Here is a 17,927-nt window from a genome sequence, read left to right as displayed (position 1 = left end):
TTTTACTGGGGGGAAAATAAAGCTATGTGTGTTTGCCTGCAGAATATATTAAAAATTCCTTGAAATTCCACCCATTGTTGATATTCTTTACATCAACTTTACAAATTTGTTGTTGTTGTTACTTTAGAAGAGCATCTGAAGGCTTAAAAAGATGCATTGGTAGGAATAAGAGTGGTCTGCTCCCAGGATATGAATTAGGACTAGAAGCTGAAAAGAATATAGCTCCTTATTCAGTGGCTGAGAATATAGCATGGTGGCCATGACAAGGTCTAGGCAGTAGAGAAGTCCTAGACACCAAAGTACTCTTTAAAGAAGTTTATTGGATGGAGGTCACAAACCTGCTGAGCATTAGCCTGTAACAGATTTCCCAAATGTTCCACCAGCTCTGAAAACGTGGGTCTCTGATTGGGCTCCCCATGCCAGCAGTCAAGCATGGTCTGGTACCTAGAAAAGCAAAACACTGATGTTATTAACTGCCTCTTTCCTCCTGGTCTGATGCTGAAAACAAGCACTTGAATAAGTAAACAGTTACAAAGAGTCTACCAGGAGCCAAGATGCTCAATAGGGATACAAAAGACACTTGGTGCTCCCCTACACTTGGAGCATCAGATGTGTACAGAAAGGAAAATTACAGATCAAGATATAATTTTTTAAAAAACTAATTGAATGGTATAGATATCATGCTGTCATTTCAAGAAGGGATAGCTTTGTGCTTGAGATTTTCAAGGAGGGACTACAAGAAAGAAGTAGGACACAAACTGGGCCGCGAAGAGGTACATATAATGTCTTCTAGGCAGGGAGATTTTGTGAAAAAAGAAAGAGAATCAAAGGATACTTTTAAAATCTTACATTTCTGGTGTGGTATAATCAGGGGCCCTCATTCTAGTGCCTTCTTTCAATCGCCTGCAAAATTCCTCATCAATCTTTACTCCAGGATATGGAGAAGCACCTAGAATAAGACAGGAATGGGATGTTTGTTATTTGATGTTCTCTTATAGAAAGCCCCGAACCTGCTTCTTGAACATACTGATCACCTATATATTTTTTCTTTCTTTTTTTAAGGTTTTACAACACAAAGCTTGCGAGTAAGTTTCACCCAATAAAGGTTGAATATAAGACAGGGAAAGGTGATTGCGGGCCACTGATTTATCATTTTATTTGGAGTCTGGATGGAAGGACCAAGAAAAGTGACTTACCTAAGGAAAATATTTCCCAGAGCAAGACACCAAAGGACCACACGTCACTCTGAATCGTGTACACTCTGTCAAAAATTGTTTCTGGGGCCATCCATTTCAAAGGGAGGCGTGCCTAAGCGGGTAGAAGACAAGGAATCAGATTCCAACTTAGCAACTTTCTAAAAGGAAAAACACTTCCTTTCCTCCTGAACACAGGTCCTGAAGTTTGCAAAGAGGAGTTTGAATTCTGCAGATTAACAGGTCACTAGGTTCATCTTTGAAACTTACATCTCCTTTTCTGACATAATCAGGGTCTTTGTAAATATCCCGGGCCAAGCCAAAGTCACAGATTTTAACCACGTTCTTCTCCGACAAGAGGATATTCCGTGCCGCCAGGTCCCTGTGGATACACTGCAAAAAGAATCGTGTGTGCTTTAGATTTCAGCACAGCTGATCTTTTCTACATCTGTTGTGACCTCATGCTTTAAAAAAAAAACACACACACAAAAAAAAACCCACCCACATCAGAAAACCAACTGATTAACAAGCACCAGGTTAATATCTTTTATCAACACTTCAGGGGAAAAGTCTGAGGTTCGCTGAGACGCACATCTGCTTATTCCATAAACAGCCCCAGATTTTGGAGTTAAATAATTAAGTTATAGTATGATGAGGGAGTCATAAATAGACTTCTCTTGGACACAATTAAGAATGTGTTTCTGGTCACATCCACACATCCCTTTTGCCCGGCTCCATATACGGTTGAAACATGTTATTCTAAGGGACGCCCCAGAATGGGGTTTATTTTGAATGAATGCACGGAAACCAGGAACAAGGGGCTCTCACTGGTTTGGTGCCTTTGTTGGTTTCCCCATTCCATATGTAACTGAAGCTGCACTGGCGCTGATAAACAGTTCCCAGTGGGGCTCATCCTGTTTTCAAAGTGTAGGGTTATCATAAAGGCCCACAGAAGCAATGTCAGCTTCTCACTAGCCAGGTTGATCCTCTGGTGCACTGAAAAGGAAAACCAACTCTCCTCGGCTTTCCTTCTAGTCTTTCCCGCTCCCGTTTCTCCCTTCTCTATATCCCCCAACTTCACCTAACTTCCTACTACTGAGCAGCGTTAGCTCCACCTGGTCGATTGGTGAGAGAATCAGAGTCAAGGGGAACATTTTTAAGTGAATAAAAGGCGTAGATGCGAATTCTTAGGCCAGTGCACACGTGTTACTGGCCGCCCTGCACCTCACACCTCACGTCAGTGTAGTTCTTCCCTCTGAATGAGGCATATTTAAAAGCACATCATCTAGCATGCCTGAGCAACAGGGGATTCCAAAAAACAGACAGCCCTCCCTACTTTCTTTCCAACCTAAGAGCTTCCTTTTTTAGCCCAACAACCAAGTGATATTCAATGAATCACTGGGTAGATGCAAGGGAAGCTAAGGGATCTCCCTCCTCCCCATTCCCTGCCCAGTCCCTGAAAGGAGCCCTGACTAAATGGCAGGCTCTGGCCTTAAAAAAGGTAATTTTAAAAAATCAGAAGGGCAAAGGGCCTTCGTCTTTGGGAAAATCCTGTAAGAGCCTGCTTCTCTGCCTTCCCTGTGGGAGGGAAGACAAGAGCTCCCCACCGATATAGCTGAGATCCTGAAGCTCTGAAAGCTGTCATGACCTTTACATTTCAGAAAAATAAGTGGATTAGGAAGTTTACTCTAATTTAGAAAAAACAAAAAGCAAATAAACAAACCAAAAAACCCAAAACTTAGTCTTTCTTCCCCCAGGAGGCTGCAGCAGCAAATGCGTTTTGCCAACCAACAATTTTTCTTGACACTTAATTTGATGATTTTTTTTTTTTAATGTCAAACCACCCATTGTACCTTTTGCCAGAGAGGTGACTTCAGCCAACCTTGCTCCCTCCTTGGTGTTTACAACTTTTGGAATATTTGTAACTTGTCACGTCCCACCTCAGCCTTTGTTTGGCCTACTTTTCTAATTTTAGCTCTTTTAATCTCTCTCATCTGAAGCCTGTCCTTCCTGGTTTCTAATTATACCACTAACAAATACTTCTTGATGGATGGTGATGAATGTAAAATAAATTAAAAATAAACATATCTGCAAGGCTCAGTCCCTCACCTCTTCCAGGTCATTGCTCACATGTCATATGCTTATAAAGCCTTCCTTGGCCACTTTGTTTAAAACTGGTGTACACAAACATAGGAGCATGCGCACACAGTATGCCACTCCTGCACACTCCATAACCTTCCCTGCTTATTCTTCCCCACAGCACTTACCCCCATCTGACCTACTATGTATTTTACCTGTTGATATTTACTGTTCGCTCAACCCGTGAGAATGCAAACTCCATGAAGCTAGAAGTTTTGCCTGCTTGCTCAGACAGTATCCTTAGTGCTTAGAAGACTGCTTGCCCTTCGGAGATGCTCAATAATCAGAGGCTCAAAAATCACATAAATTAATTTCGTGAAATCTCTATATCCCCTTAAAAAGCAGAAAAAGGGGCCTCCGCAATAGAGTCTCTTCATGATCCCAGGAGTAGTGAATGAATTACAGTCCCAAACAAACACCAATGCCTGGCACTGGGGGTCTTATTTCCAAATCTATGAACTGAAGAGGCACTGTTTCCCCTTGAGCTGTCTTACCTTCCGAGACGCCAAAAACTCCATGCCCTTGGCCACCTGGAAGCTGTAACAGATGAGGTGCTCCAAGGTCAGGAAGTTCTTGTACAGGTCTTCAGAAACTGCCAGAAGGAGCAGGAGACAGAGATCAGTATTTCCACCAGAAGCTATTTGTTTATAAGTTTGTTAGAATAGTCTTCATTTTATAACGTGGGAGTTAAATTTCGGGAAATACAAGAAGAAAGAAAATGCCTCTATCTTCTGTAAATTTTCTGAACACCAGTTTATTAGCCTTCATCATACCCTTTAGCAAAAACAGTTTTTCCATTTCAGCCAAACTGAACCAGCAAATCCAGGAGACAGAATAGAGGTGAAATTGGTGCAGATACCAGGGTGAAAGAGGACTTTTTCAAATGTACTGTTCTAAACTGTTGTTTTTTTCATGTACCCGGAGGGGTAAACAATAGTTTCATATCAAGAACTCTAAAAATAAAACAACAATATTCAGGGTCACTGAATCTTTTCTCTCCAGGCTTTGTCCTGGGACAAAGAACAAAGGTCAAATTATAATCTACAACGGATAACTAAAAATACCAGAAATATATTTACTTCTCTCACTTTCAATATGAGAAAGTGCTGTAAACACAATAAACCTGGCCTACAAGGATGCTTTCTTCCTTCAAGGATATGAATGAAAGATAATACGAACGTGAAGAGAAATGACAAATTTACGTAAATTGGTGGTATTTACATCCGTGCAACTGGTACAAATAAACACTAAGACATTAATGGGTGTTTCAACATCTCTTAACTTTCATCAGATAAGATAAGACATGGCTACTTTCCTGGAGACAATTACCAAAGTAAATGAAAAGTCAACTGTAATAACCTTGTAAGTATTAAAAGGGCTTCAAACCATTTTCTCAAATGACTTTTTACACTTAGACCCAGAGAGCTGTCTGTGAATAATTAGTGAAAACCCTTCATTTTCCAAATGAAGAAATGGAGGGAAAATCCTACACTCCTTCTACTCCAACTTACTACCTCAATCCCTTGGGTTTCCAGCTCACTGGCTACCATGTTGTGAGAGAGAAGGATAGGGCAGAGATGGCTCCACTCAGGGTGGGTCCGGTTACGTGAGGTCTAGACAACCTTCCCATACTCTTCTAGACCACCGTCCAGCCTCACACTGCCTGCCAGGCTTCTAAGGGAAAGAAGTTGGATTTCAGTACTACCCATGGCCTCAGGTCAAGGGAAATAGTGAGTGTCTTCTCCCACTATTTCATGATTAGATTACTTAGAGCTCATGCCTCAAAAGGAGGCAGATGTCGGGAAGCCCTGTCTCTATATCCATGGAGCTCCCTCTGCTCCTTCTGAGGGAAGCGGATATATGGTGTATCCTGGAGTCGGAAGAAATCCTGGAAGTTCGGCTGGGAACACAGCACCACTCAGAAAGAGCCCTACATTATCCTAGGAAGCATAACTGGGTAAAGAAAGGTGTATTTACCAAGACTCCTCTGAGGAAGTGTGGGTGAAAGGAAGACTTGATAAGCCAGGTAGGGTGGCATAGAAACAACAGATGCCCCCTACACTGCCTTGGAGAAGGTTGGGTATAACTAACTGAACTTCTGCTGTGCTGGTGAAGTAATCAGTGTGGGGCTGAACTGCTTTGGGCAACAGGGAAGCTGATTAGCCACCAGAGAGAGCCTCCTTTGCCCTTCTAGAACACAGCTCTGAGTCTCTCCTGCCAATATTTTAAGAGCATTGGTTTGACAGTTGCCTATTGCTCAGTTCTCCTGGGGTTTGAGATTTCTCAGGCTAGCCAGGCTTTGTCTTACAGCCTAACCTGCTTCCACACTCCACCTTTCGGAGACTAAATGGAGCCAGTCTAGAAATTCAAATATTGGGTAGTGTTGGACTTTTCCCTTGGCAAAATCTCTCGTTACACCCTGTCACCTTGTCTGTTCCTACAAGAGCGTGAGTGATGTGTGGAGAAAGCAATGGCAGGTACCTTCCTCCTCCTCCACATCACTGAGGGATTTCTCCTCCACAAATCCAGAGCTGGCTGAGCTCTGGCTGCTGGTGATACTGTCCAAGCGGCGTTTAGGGTCCATGGTTATTTCCCCAACGTATTCTTTCCCTGGACGGAATCGTGTCCCTTTGGTCTGTAAAAAACACACACAAAAAACAACACACGTGAACAAACTCCTCGACTACAAAATGGATCTCTAAAATGTAGTAAGCTTTGGAAACAATTGTAACTATTAAAAAGCAGACCAGAATGACATCAATGTCAAGATTATGAAAATTTTAGACAAGTGTTCTACATAATAGATTTTCTTCCACCAAGTCTAGCTCCTTTTTTTTTTTAGCTCACAGAACTAAATGCCTTATTTCAAGTTTCACTCAGACACACTTCTAATATTAGAGTGCTCTTTACAGAGCGATTTCCACTCACCAGGGTCAAATAGGGGAGAGAGAAACTAATCCAGAACTGTCCCTATCCGTAACTACGCCCACCTTCTCCCTTCCTCAGGCCCCATCTATAATGGGTCAGTAGATTAAAGTCACAAAAATAAAACATGAGAAGATTAGAGCCCCCAGAAGGTAAAAGAGGAGGTTACAACACTCAAGAGGTAATTCAAGAAGATTCCTCACAAGTTTTTCACAGAATTTTAACAAAAAATTGAATCTGTACCGCTCTGAATTTTCCTCCATTTTACAATGTAGCCAGAGTTGAGTTAGGAAATGACATACCTTGTAGGGGACAAATTCATTTCTCTTGCTCCTTAAGTAAGTTGATAGGTTCCCAAACTTGCAGAATTCCACAATCACCATGAGTGGGCCTGTGGAAAGCACAGAATGTCAAGAAAGGAAAATATTTCTCACTAAGTGTTTAACATATTTTTGAATCAGAAAATACCAGAGAAATGCTACAACCTTTTACTGGGGACAGGATCATAGGAATCAGCTGGTCATAATCCCCTTATATTGTAGCTTTGCTTTTTCCAAAAGGCAATTCCACAAGATTGACAAAAATAAAAAATAAAAACCCACCCACTTGCTTTTCTATACAATCACCTAAGATGCCTCCATTTTAGGAGAAACTACTGTTAAGGTCCTTTGTTTTTAATTTTGGGGGGAAGTTTATTTTTCTTATCTGAACACCTATTGCACAAGTGGCAAACTGCATTATAGTGATGTGACATTTTTTATTTCATAGGAAGATCCAGAATTATTTATAGTGCCCACTTAACCTCCATGAAATATATTTATAAGTATCTGAAAATCTCGCAAAGTATCCTAAGTTAAGGAAATCAAGGCCATGAGAGTTGAATGGTTTCCCTCAAAGACTAGCAGAGATGCATATGCCCAAATCGCGCAACCAGAACCATCCACAGATACTCACCTCCTGGCTTGGTACAGGCGCCTAGAAGATTGACCACATTGAGATGATGGCCAATATGAATGAGGATCTTGAGTTCAGACATGAGGGCTCGGTGTTCACTGTGTGTTGCTCCCTCTACAAATACAGGGGGAAGAGGGAAATCAAGAGTGTGGCCATGCCAAAACCGGTTTGGCTCAGTGGATAGAGCATCGGCCTGCGGACTGAAGGGTCCCAGGTTCGATTCCGGTCAAGGGCATGTACCTGGGTTGCGGGCACATCCCCAATAGGAGATGTGCAGGAGGCAGCTGATTGATGTTTCTCTCTCATTGATGTTTCTGACTCTCTATCTCTATCCCTTCCTCTCTGTAAATACTCAATAAAATATATTTAAAAAAAAAGAGTGTGGCCATTACTTTGGGAAGACTGATGAAGCTCTGCAACTTTCCCTCCAGCGATGATACAACTGTAGCCCTATTTGCAAACTAGTGCATTCCCCTGGAAGTCAAGTATAAATTACATTTTCTAATTCTAAATCAAAATCTTCCTTTAAGTGCACTCAGAATGTTTGATATTTAAAGGAACCCATTGTGGACTCTTTTGCAAAGTGGAGAATACATCTGCAAATGGAATTGTGCCCAGATTTTATTCTTTTGTAAAATTGGATTTTCATTTACCGGGTTTACTATGCTTCTTGGGGCCTGATTATTTCGTGCTTCCTCGTAAGGAAGCAATACCATGGATTAAATATCCTCATGTGTTCAGGGCTATGCCGAAGTTCCCGCCAATCTTTGCTGAGCAGGAAACTTAACAAGGGCCAGCTGGCAAGGCCAGTTGGCACACGAAGCTGATGAGGCTAAAAGTGTAAGTTTGATCCAGCACCAACCGGTAGACTTCCCTATAATTCACAGACATGGTCCACACCTCAGGTCCTGATAAGCCACCTCAAAATTACATATCCCTTTGGCCACAAGAGAGAACAGGCAAAAGGGGAGAGATGGCTTTGAAATGCCATCAAGACCTATTGACAGAGGGTAGGTAGCATCATCTCCATCAATAAAAGCACATCACAACTGGAGCAAAGGGTTTTGTATGCATCACCTCCCCAAATTAAAATAGCAAGTCCAGACTTCCATTACTATTAGGATTAACAATTATTCACAAAGTTGTTAATTTTTTAAATATCACCCATAATCCTTTTATCCTAGCACACCATCCTTATTTTTTATATTATCTTTTATATGTGAAATATTTAACATATTACAATTCTAGGGAGCATGCTGTTTTTGTACTCTACTATAGTATTTTTATTTATTATATCAAATTTATTTTCATGTTCTAATGGTCTATAATTATCTTACTAAAGCACCATAATAAAGTAAGAAATAATTTTTATGTAACCAAGGTGTCCCCCCCCCACTACACCCCCCCCCCCCCGTAGCCAGGCCACTCACTCATTACAGTTGTGCAAGCTGTGTCTTGCACAAGGACTCCCAGGCAAGGTGGGGAGGGGGTGTTGCTGAAATTCATCCCTAACTTTGCCTCCCTGGCCATGTACCCTGGCATGAAGCTATAAAAGATTTTCACAAAAGTATATAAGTTGACTGCATGCTTGGCTAGTGGGTCCACCTAACCACAGAGCCGCTGATACAAGCCTTTCCATCATGTGTAAAGACCAGATGAAACAGATAGAGGGTTTCATCACCATATAATTTTGCTTTTACCTTTCAACATTTTGACGGCCACTGTCTTGCAAGTTGCTGTCTTGTCGATTCCAAAGGCATCCGCTTCAATCACTTGGCCAAAGGCACCACGTCCAAGAGGCTTACCTACAGTCAACAGTGACAGCAACAATAAAACAGATCTGGGCTATTACACCACCCAAGTGATATGCAGAGATTCCAATGAGGTACAGTGACCATACATTCCAGTTTAACATGAACAGTCCAGTTTACTCCTTGTCCTGGCTTAATTATTCAATATTTACCCCCTTCACTCTCTAAATGTCCTGCTTTGGATGATTATAAAGGGACCCTACTTCTAAGTGACAAAAATGGGTAATTATTCAAATTCAAGCAATGAAATGAATATTTCTGAATTAGAATCCAACATTTGTAAAGACTAGATTTGTCACCATCCTAAAGAAAGACGAGATGGCTTAATAAATCCAGTATTAAATTAATATAATTTGAAAGCATACCTAGTTTCAGCCGGTCTCTGGGGAATTCCCATTTGCTGGCATCATAAGGCAGGCGTTCACAGTGTTCATCCAAGGGGAGTTCATCTGGATCCATGACGATGGACAAGTAGCCTGTCTTCAGTTCCCCTCCATTGGCCTGGAAATCATTACTCCTTTAAGTCACACACACTCTGTTGTTTGGCTGTTGTTTAGTGTGCTTGTTACTGTTTTGATAGAAGCCCCATTCCTGATGTCCCATTTTTAAATAACACTCATGGATTTTGAGAGTAGTCCTATTATAATCCTGTTTCCAGTGTCCCCACAACTCCCAAATAAGCTCAGAATTAAGTTATTAAATTTTAATTACACTAGACAGTCCAAGCCCTTTTCTCCTCTAGTGGTTTCTATCAATTAAAGCCCAGTGGTTCAGCCAAAAGAAAGAGGGCAAGATATTATTGTATTGAAATAAACTGTGCCCATTAGCCAAAACAATGGGAAGAAGCCCTAGTCAGCTTTCATTAATCATGAAAACCAACATGCATGGGATGGAAGAGAAACTATTTTGTTACCCGCTTAACAGTCCGTAGAACAATGACAAGAAGTAGCCAGAAGAACATGGCAATCACAGCAGTTCCCACTAGAATAATGACTTCCAAGTTGGTCTTTTCCTGGGCACCTGAAAAGACACAATTGAATGAGCATCAACAGTTGGAAACTCATATCTTTTGATATAAGATGACAACGTTAAACACTAAAGCAAGATCTCAAGCTTACCAACATGGAAGAATCCTGAATAAAGTCACACACCTCTAACTTGGATGGAATTTATCCTATTATTAATGGATAATTTAAAGTTTGTTAAACTTTGCTCATGAAAACTTCCAACAATAAAATTCTAAAGTAATTAAGGGTAGAAATAGCAATATCTTCAAAGACAGCCATAGAAAGTGTTTGAAAGAAGAGAAGACTTTGATGGGGAAAAAAAAGATCATGTTCTATAGAGAAGAAAAGTACTTCTAATGGGGGAAAGTAAATGTCTGGTTTTACTCTGATAATCTGTGTTTTGATCTGTATAGTTTTGAGAAAGACTAACAAGGAACAAACAAAATAGAAACAAACTCATAGAGAACATTTTGATGTTTGCCAGATGGGAGGAGGTTGGTGAAAATGGGTAAAAAGGGAGAAAAGATTAAGACATACAAATTGTCAGTTATAAAAGCAGTCACAGGATGTAAAGTACAGCCAAGGGAATATAGTCAATAATGTTGTAATAACGAGAAATGGTGTCACTTTATAAGTTATATCAATGTCTAATCACTGTGCTGTATATCTGAAACTAATACAATATTGTATGTAAACTGTAACCAAAATATACATATATATTTAAAGAAAGCTCTCAGGAAAGGAAAGAGAAGAGAAAAAGCTAAAGGTGGGCAAGGAAAGCTGCAGAAGCTCATCGCTCCAGAGGACAGCTCTGAGTGGGAGAAATTGAGCCCAGAGGATGCTTTCTGCTAAGAGTGATTAGCAAAGAGTTGATAAGGAAGCAATTATCACTTCGAGCCCCAGTGGCTGAGGGCAGCTTGCATCAAACCGGCCACAAGCTGTGAGTGGCCCAGGCAGTCTCAAGAAGGCAGAAAGACAAGTAATTAATTAGTTAGCAAAATAAGAGTTAACAGTTGAGAGGCAAGCACCACGGATGCTTGGGAGTAGATTATGTTTTCCTGGTGGATGTACTCAAGTAATTCTCTATTTATACTTAGAGATTTAAAAGCTCATTTATACACGGTAAGAAGTTCAAAGATTCAATTGTCAAAATAAGTTTGTGTATTAATATTCCCATAATAACATTTGGGAACTTAGCAGGAAAATTAAACATGTATCTCTTCCTTTCTTAGTATTTTCCTTAGGTGAGAAGTAAATCTAATCCCTGTGCCAATGTTACCTACTTAGCTCTTGGTAACCAGCCACAAACAGCTAACCAAGGTGAGGCAGAGCAAAGGATAGAAATGGACGTCTCCATTAGAATTTCCCCCAAACGTGAAGCACTCAGGAGGTGACAAAACCACCATGTCACTTGAAATCTCTATTTCACGCACTTGAAATCTTTACTTGCAAGTGCAATTTATGAAATGGTAATAAGCCTAGAGATTTGAAAACAAGTCAAGGTACTGAGATGCAATACCTGGCAACAGAGATTTGATAGATTAAAGGGACTACAATTTGGACTTTGAGAGACAAGGTAGGATGAGTTCATAAAAATCCATCAGTTCCTCCACCTGTCACCACCCTTTTTTCTTCCCCTTGCATACCATTCCTTCACCCGCATAATATGCTTTCATTGTCCCTCTGATGGTTATTAACAAAAAAAAGAGGAATACACTTCTGAAGATAAAATAGTCTGCACAAATTACCTTTCCCATCTGAGAAAATGCCAGATTTCACATCATTCTTGCATATACAGACAAGTTTCTTTTCAAGTTCAGATAAGAACCCCAAATTTTTCATTTCAGAAAAGCAATGGTCTATTGTTCACAAACGAATCTTAATTGTTTTTAGTCCAATGAAAACTATGAACATATTTGTGACTATTTGGATAGCATTTATTTTCATGACTAGGCAGTAATTCTAATGATTTTCTCAATAAATATAGAAGTATAATTTCATAACAATTTCACTGAGCCATTCAAATAAAAAAAGAATCAGGGAAAGGTGGATATTCTGCCTGCCTGGCTAAGAATTTTTCCACCGTGAGAACTGCAGGGACAGAAATGTGATACAAACAAAATGAAAATAACAGTAATTATGTTGCCTGATTAAAATAATATATACTTATAATAGAAAATTTACAGAGTACAAAGAATATTTAAAAATCAACTATAATCTTCCCACCCAAAGTGTATGAGTATGAGACATAATTTTTTAAAACCATCTGATGTGTCTATGAAGTTCCACTGACCTTTTTTTTTTTTTAATATATTTTATTGATTTTTTACAGAGAGGAAGGGAGAGAGACAGATAGTCAGAAACATCGATGGGAGAGAGACATCGATCAGCTGCCTCCTGCACATCTCCCACTGGGGATGTGCCCGCAACCCAGGTACATGCCCTTGACCGGAATCGAACCTGGGACCCTTCAGTCCGCAGGCCGACGCCCTATCCACTGAGCCAGACCGGTTTTGGCCACTGACCTTCTATTATGAAAAATGCCTCCACTTTTGCACATCCAAGAACATTGCATGCCTGGCAGGTGTAGAAACCTTCATCCTCCTTCCTCACCCTTCGGATAGTTAGGTTCCGGTTCCCATCTTTCAGTACGATCCCTAAGAGAGAAAGAAAATTATGGCTTTTATTTATGATGTGGTCTAGTGGAGTTTTTCAGGAAAAAAATTAAAATATAAATGCTGCCCTTTATCTTGGCTATTATCTAACTCCAAAGAGTCCATAGCATCAACTGCTGACTCATCACACCTGGCTTCCAGAAGAATTCAAGAAGGCTCTGAATACTGTGATTCCAAGTCTATGAAATGAGCCAGACCATGGACACTTAGATGGTTGTTTTTTTCTACCTCAAACAAATTATAAAACATAATATGGATTTTGGACAACATCTCCAGGAAAATTCTGCAGCCAAGGAGAGATAGACATGTTCTATTCACCTGAGTCTTCCACGAGCGTCTCATTATCTTTAAACCAGGAAACCTGTGGAGGGGGATTCCCAGACACTGGGCAGGAAACTTCGATGGTTTCACCAATACTTGTGGTCTGATTCTCCAGGTTTGCTGTCATCATGGGTGCCATGCGCTCTTTGCACACAGAAAGAAAATAGAACATTTAGGTATGACTTTTGAAATGGTTTGAGTATCAGTAAACTGTGTTACCATTTAAACTTAGTAAACAGTACACTGTTGATTTACTAAGCTGAAAACACACAGAGGGTGATACCAGTACCGTTGGTCACTGAGTAAAGTGAAATGAATCAATAAATCAGGACGGTTCAGACAGGTTACTGCATCTCTTTGAACATTCATATTAGTGATTCAAGCTGGTAATCACTTCACAGGATAAAGGTTGTTGCCTTTATGGATTTTTCCTCTAATCAGACATGGTTTCCCTCCCAGAAAAGTTCTAGCTGGTGACACCCTAAAATTCTGCCATGCTTCTTTTGGAAATTGCAAAGCTTCAGTAGAATGCAACAAACAAAGAGTGCCTTGTATTTATTTGGTACAAACTCATTTATACTATTTCTGTTGTTTACTCTCAGTCCTATGATGGGCAGGATAGGAGTATTAGCTATATTTTATAGTTGAAATAACTGTGATTCAGGTGGTTAAACAACTTTCCCAAGTCTTTATAACTCAGTAAAAAGGTGAACTAATAGAATCTGGTGCACCTAAAAGTCTGGTCCATTGCTATTTCCACTAAAACACAAACAAAACACCAATACCCTAAGGAAAGTCGAAGATTCAAAGAAAAGTAAGCCCATGGGTATTTGTATGCATATACAGAAAAACTTTAGATTTACCCTTTTCCTATAAATCACCAAAGTGCTATGGAAATATCTATTCAAACCAATTAAATATCGGAAGGAATCTCACTGAAAGAATCTATTTCAAGATTTAGCAAAATGAGATTACCTTAACAGTAAATTACACTGGGGTTTAAGCCAATTTCCTGACCTCTAGTCAATTTCTAAGAATACGTTTTGGGAAACAAGGTGGGAGTCCTTAGGGAAGCAAACCAGTTCATTGTGAGCACCATTTCCTGGGCGTGGCAAGGCCAGGAACCCCTTTCCCATCTCTTTCTGAATTCTTCCAGTAGCTTAAAACCAGACCAGTTACCAAGGTGAACAGAAAATATGGTGTGTGATGTGTTTTGAAGAACCCTGGGATGATTTCACCTAAAAAATATCTCTTTTTTTGACACCTAAGACTTAACACTAGCAAAACACCTCCTAATGTCTGTCTAAAGATACCTCTTAAAATATGCCAAGGCCTCTGAAAATATTATTCCTCTAAAACATTGGTATAGATTAGTTTATGTGGGAAGTTGTTGCTCTTTCTAACAATTGAAAAAACACACAACAAAAACCAGAACACATGCATCTTAGAATCTGGGAAGGGACACTAAAGAGAGGAGAAAATGGAGGGAGATGACATGAAGGGAAACTCGCCAAATTTGCCTGATCTCCCCAGAGACAGAGCCATGGCTGCACAGATTTTGTGCAAGGCCTAAGGTTAGATGAGATTTAGAGAGGAGCTTCATGGAGAATTCACAAAGCTATCTGCTCACCAAAATTATTATCTCAGGGACCTTGAACTACTCAGGACCACACGGATGACACAGAGGTATAGGCACTGAGTGCAGCACCACTCTCACAGGCTCTCACAGGTCCTAAACAACCCCACCATTGCACTGTTCATGTAGCAGGTACCTTGCTGAGAACCTAGCATGTGCCACAATGTTCAATGACTGCAGCATAGCAAGGAGTAAAACAGAAAACAATTCCTGTCCTCACAGACACAGAGCCCTCACTGTATATGACTGCCTGGTGGCTGTCTGTGTTCTCATCCTGTCCACCTGTTCACCACTGTGACCTTCTGGCATCCTCCTAGCTCATACTAGAAATTTCATAAATCTTACATAAATGAGTGCCCAAGAATATGGCAGAAGTTTCCCTGGGTCAGGCTAATCCCTTGCAGATATTAGTGAGTTATTGCACCTTTAGGGTTGGAAAGAACCAAGATATTTTCTCCTTTTAACCCATCACTTCACCATTATTTGTCGTTTTGCCTCAAGGACTTTCAGTAAATAAGATTAATATGCACCAGTTGACTTTATAAGTTCCTAGAGGGCAGGAGTCTTCACTCAGCTTCTCAAATCACTACATTTAAGGCATTTCAACAGCCTCTAGAAGATCAGAGTTGCCTCCTTACCTAGGACTGTGAGCTGCCTGACCACGCAATGCCTTTTCTTGGTCTTCCTGTCCTGAGCAAAGCAGACGTAGTCTCCTTGGTCCTGCAAGGATGCATTCTGGAACTCCATGATCAAAATGTCACTTGTGCCATTAGAAAACATGGTGGCATTCATTTTCCAAAGGGCATCCAAGTTCTTGCAAATAGGTGTGGGCAGAGTCTGTGGGCCAAGTTTGTACCATGTGAGGTTCTCAAATGTAGTTCTGTCTGCGCTGCACCACAAAGACACGCTCTCCTGCTCGGTTGGCTGGGTATCAGGCTTCAGAGTGATTACAGGACCCTCTGAAATGTAAAACCCATGGTTAGAAGATAATGATTCAACTGGGGAGGCCCCTATGATCTTCCTGTTGCCTTCAGACCTGCTGTACAGCACCAAGATAAGTGAAGCTCTAGCAATCCCACACAACGTAATACAAGGAGACTAGCCAAAATGGACAGGTCAGGTCCAAAATAATATTATTTTACAAAAATAGGTTATTTGGAAATGTAAATAAAATTTTACAAATATTTATCAAATATCAGCTACAGCTTGGCCATAAAACTCAGATGAACAGACAAAATCAGCAGCATTTAGAGGCCACTGTTCCTATGTCATTACAATTGCCTCCAGAAAACCCAACCTTGTCAACACATCAGCAGCAAGCCCACTAGTATTGGTTGAACCCCAATAAGCCGAGCACTGTGCTAGACTCTGATGATGGAGACATAACTATGATGCAGGACCTGTGATTATAAGCCTGTGTGAAACCATGATGTGAAACCATGATCTCTCCAGTGAAGTTGGATGTACCTGAGCAGTTTCAATTTATAAACCAGAGCATCAGTTATCAGTCCAAGTCCTCTTCCTAAACGCCATGCTACTCCCAGGAATAGCAAGGGCTACAGAGTATCAGACAGCTTAGCACCCACCTGGCGGGAGATCCAGCCCACCCCTTGGAGAGCAGCACTTACTGGTCACGTGAAAGGAGATGACCCTCTCTCCTCTCCCGGCTTTGTTGACCGCTTCACATTTGTACAAAGCTGACACATTTGCCGACTGGATGACAAGGGTACTTACAGTCTGAGAAAAAAACAAATCCCAGGCCATAAACAATGGAGGCTCTGTTTATGCACATGCATTCAGACTAAAAAATTAAAAAATTAAGCCACCCCATAACCTGCCTACTGCATTCATTCTACTACACTGACCACTCACAAATGCATGCAAGTATATTACGCTGGCTTAGCTCACACAGTGCACAAAATGGGCTTTGGGAACCTTGTGCTTTAATGTAACATATTTTCTCATTTTCATACTTGTAAAACCAGAATCACCTTATAACAGATGCTTAGATTTAATGGCATTTGTGTCTTATCTTACTCTAAGCTATTAATAAGTCAGTGGTGCTTCTAAAAGTCAATGGTGTTTCCAAACTGACTTAATATGCTAGTGTTTTATCATCTGATTTATTTGATTATCATTCTCCAATATTCCTCACATATTATTATACCCTGCTTCCATGCCAGCCTTCCATAAAAGAGAGAGAGAGAGAGACAGATCTGCAAATTAAAGAACTTCAAACTCACTTTGTTTTTTCCTTCAATTTGGGCAAACTGATTTTTGTTTACTTCAATTTTATTTCCTCCCTGGAAATCCTCCACATTTCTCCACTTTTTACAGGTGTATGGATTTGTCATTAAGACAGCTTGACTGTAAGAGAGATAACAGATCATATAATGATTACATTTTTCTTTAATGCACGTCAATAGTAAGGAAAGTAGTCAGACTTGGGCTATTATGTTCTTAGAAATAACTTTCAATGTACCCTGCCTGGTTACAAGACTTGATGCCAATTAAAAATAGGCCTCAGCAACCAGGGAAGAGGTTCCAGGTAAATCCATTCAGGATACAGGAGGGAAGCAGCTATTCTGGGAACAAACCTCCATTCATAAATTGGATCGACAAGACAATTCAAGTTAATTTAGTTCAAAGGAAACTAAGAAACCATTGGGCTTCTTAGAGTAATCTCTGTGGGACTGTGGCCTTTGTGTAGGAAATGGTCAGCATCTGAGGCAGAATCTAGTAGTGGCCATCTCAAAAACAACAACAGGAAGTGAACTGCTTAGGGTGGTGTAGGTGGCTGTTGTGGTGGGGGTTTTTTGTGTGTGTTTTTTTTCCTAAGGATGTCTGGACTTGTGTTAGAACCTGATAAGCTGGGCCAGAGCCTCTGAGGCTGGCTGCAGTGAGGTCTAATGCTCCCTGACTCCAGCAGCACTTCCTCGAGATGAACCTTCTCCCGGATAAGGAGAGAAGTGGTATTCACCTGTTAATTGGAATAAGGAGAAAAACCAAAGACTGGCAATTAGCAAAGTGAGCAAGAGCCTGCATTTGGAGAGGTATACATCAGGGCTGACCTGTGGAGAAAAAGCTAGCTAACGTCAAGGCAGGATACCCCACAGAAAGACTGCTAAAACCCAAGACCGAGAAAGATGGATGGAGATTAAGAGCACCACCTGAGGGCCAGCTTTCTTATTAGAGACAGACTTCTCGGCTTGGGCTGGAGTCATGGCGGAGCTGGGCTATAAGAAATGCCAAAGGGCAGGAAGAAA

General features: G+C 40.7%; 1 protein-coding gene across 3 annotated transcripts in view; it reads right to left on the bottom strand.

Annotated features, from left to right (window-relative positions):
- KDR (kinase insert domain receptor) overlaps positions 1-17,927 on the bottom strand; it is a 42,335-nt gene that overhangs the window by 9,676 nt on the left and 14,732 nt on the right. For 2 of the 3 annotated variants that reach the window (XM_006093958.3, XM_014460192.2), the window contains exons 11-26: positions 16,905-17,028; positions 16,290-16,398; positions 15,300-15,620; positions 13,023-13,169; positions 12,555-12,686; positions 9,936-10,042; positions 9,388-9,523; positions 8,912-9,016; positions 7,212-7,325; positions 6,560-6,648; positions 5,814-5,967; positions 3,827-3,924; positions 1,464-1,586; positions 1,197-1,308; positions 850-949; positions 339-444 (exon numbers count right to left, since the gene is read on the bottom strand). In XM_006093958.3, the coding sequence (XP_006094020.1) occupies positions 339-444; positions 850-949; positions 1,197-1,308; positions 1,464-1,586; positions 3,827-3,924; positions 5,814-5,967; positions 6,560-6,648; positions 7,212-7,325; positions 8,912-9,016; positions 9,388-9,523; positions 9,936-10,042; positions 12,555-12,686; positions 13,023-13,169; positions 15,300-15,620; positions 16,290-16,398; positions 16,905-17,028 (2,077 nt within the window). The remainder of the gene's footprint in view (positions 1-338; positions 445-849; positions 950-1,196; positions 1,309-1,463; positions 1,587-3,826; positions 3,925-5,813; positions 5,968-6,559; positions 6,649-7,211; positions 7,326-8,911; positions 9,017-9,387; positions 9,524-9,935; positions 10,043-12,554; positions 12,687-13,022; positions 13,170-15,299; positions 15,621-16,289; positions 16,399-16,904; positions 17,029-17,927) is intronic. The other variant, XM_023758297.1, reaches the window with a different exon arrangement.

Source organism: Myotis lucifugus, unplaced genomic scaffold (genome assembly GCF_000147115.1).
Source record: "Myotis lucifugus unplaced genomic scaffold, Myoluc2.0 scaffold_127, whole genome shotgun sequence".
Lineage (NCBI taxonomy): Eukaryota > Metazoa > Chordata > Mammalia > Chiroptera > Vespertilionidae > Myotis > Myotis lucifugus.
This window is presented reverse-complemented; position numbering and strand designations above follow the sequence as displayed.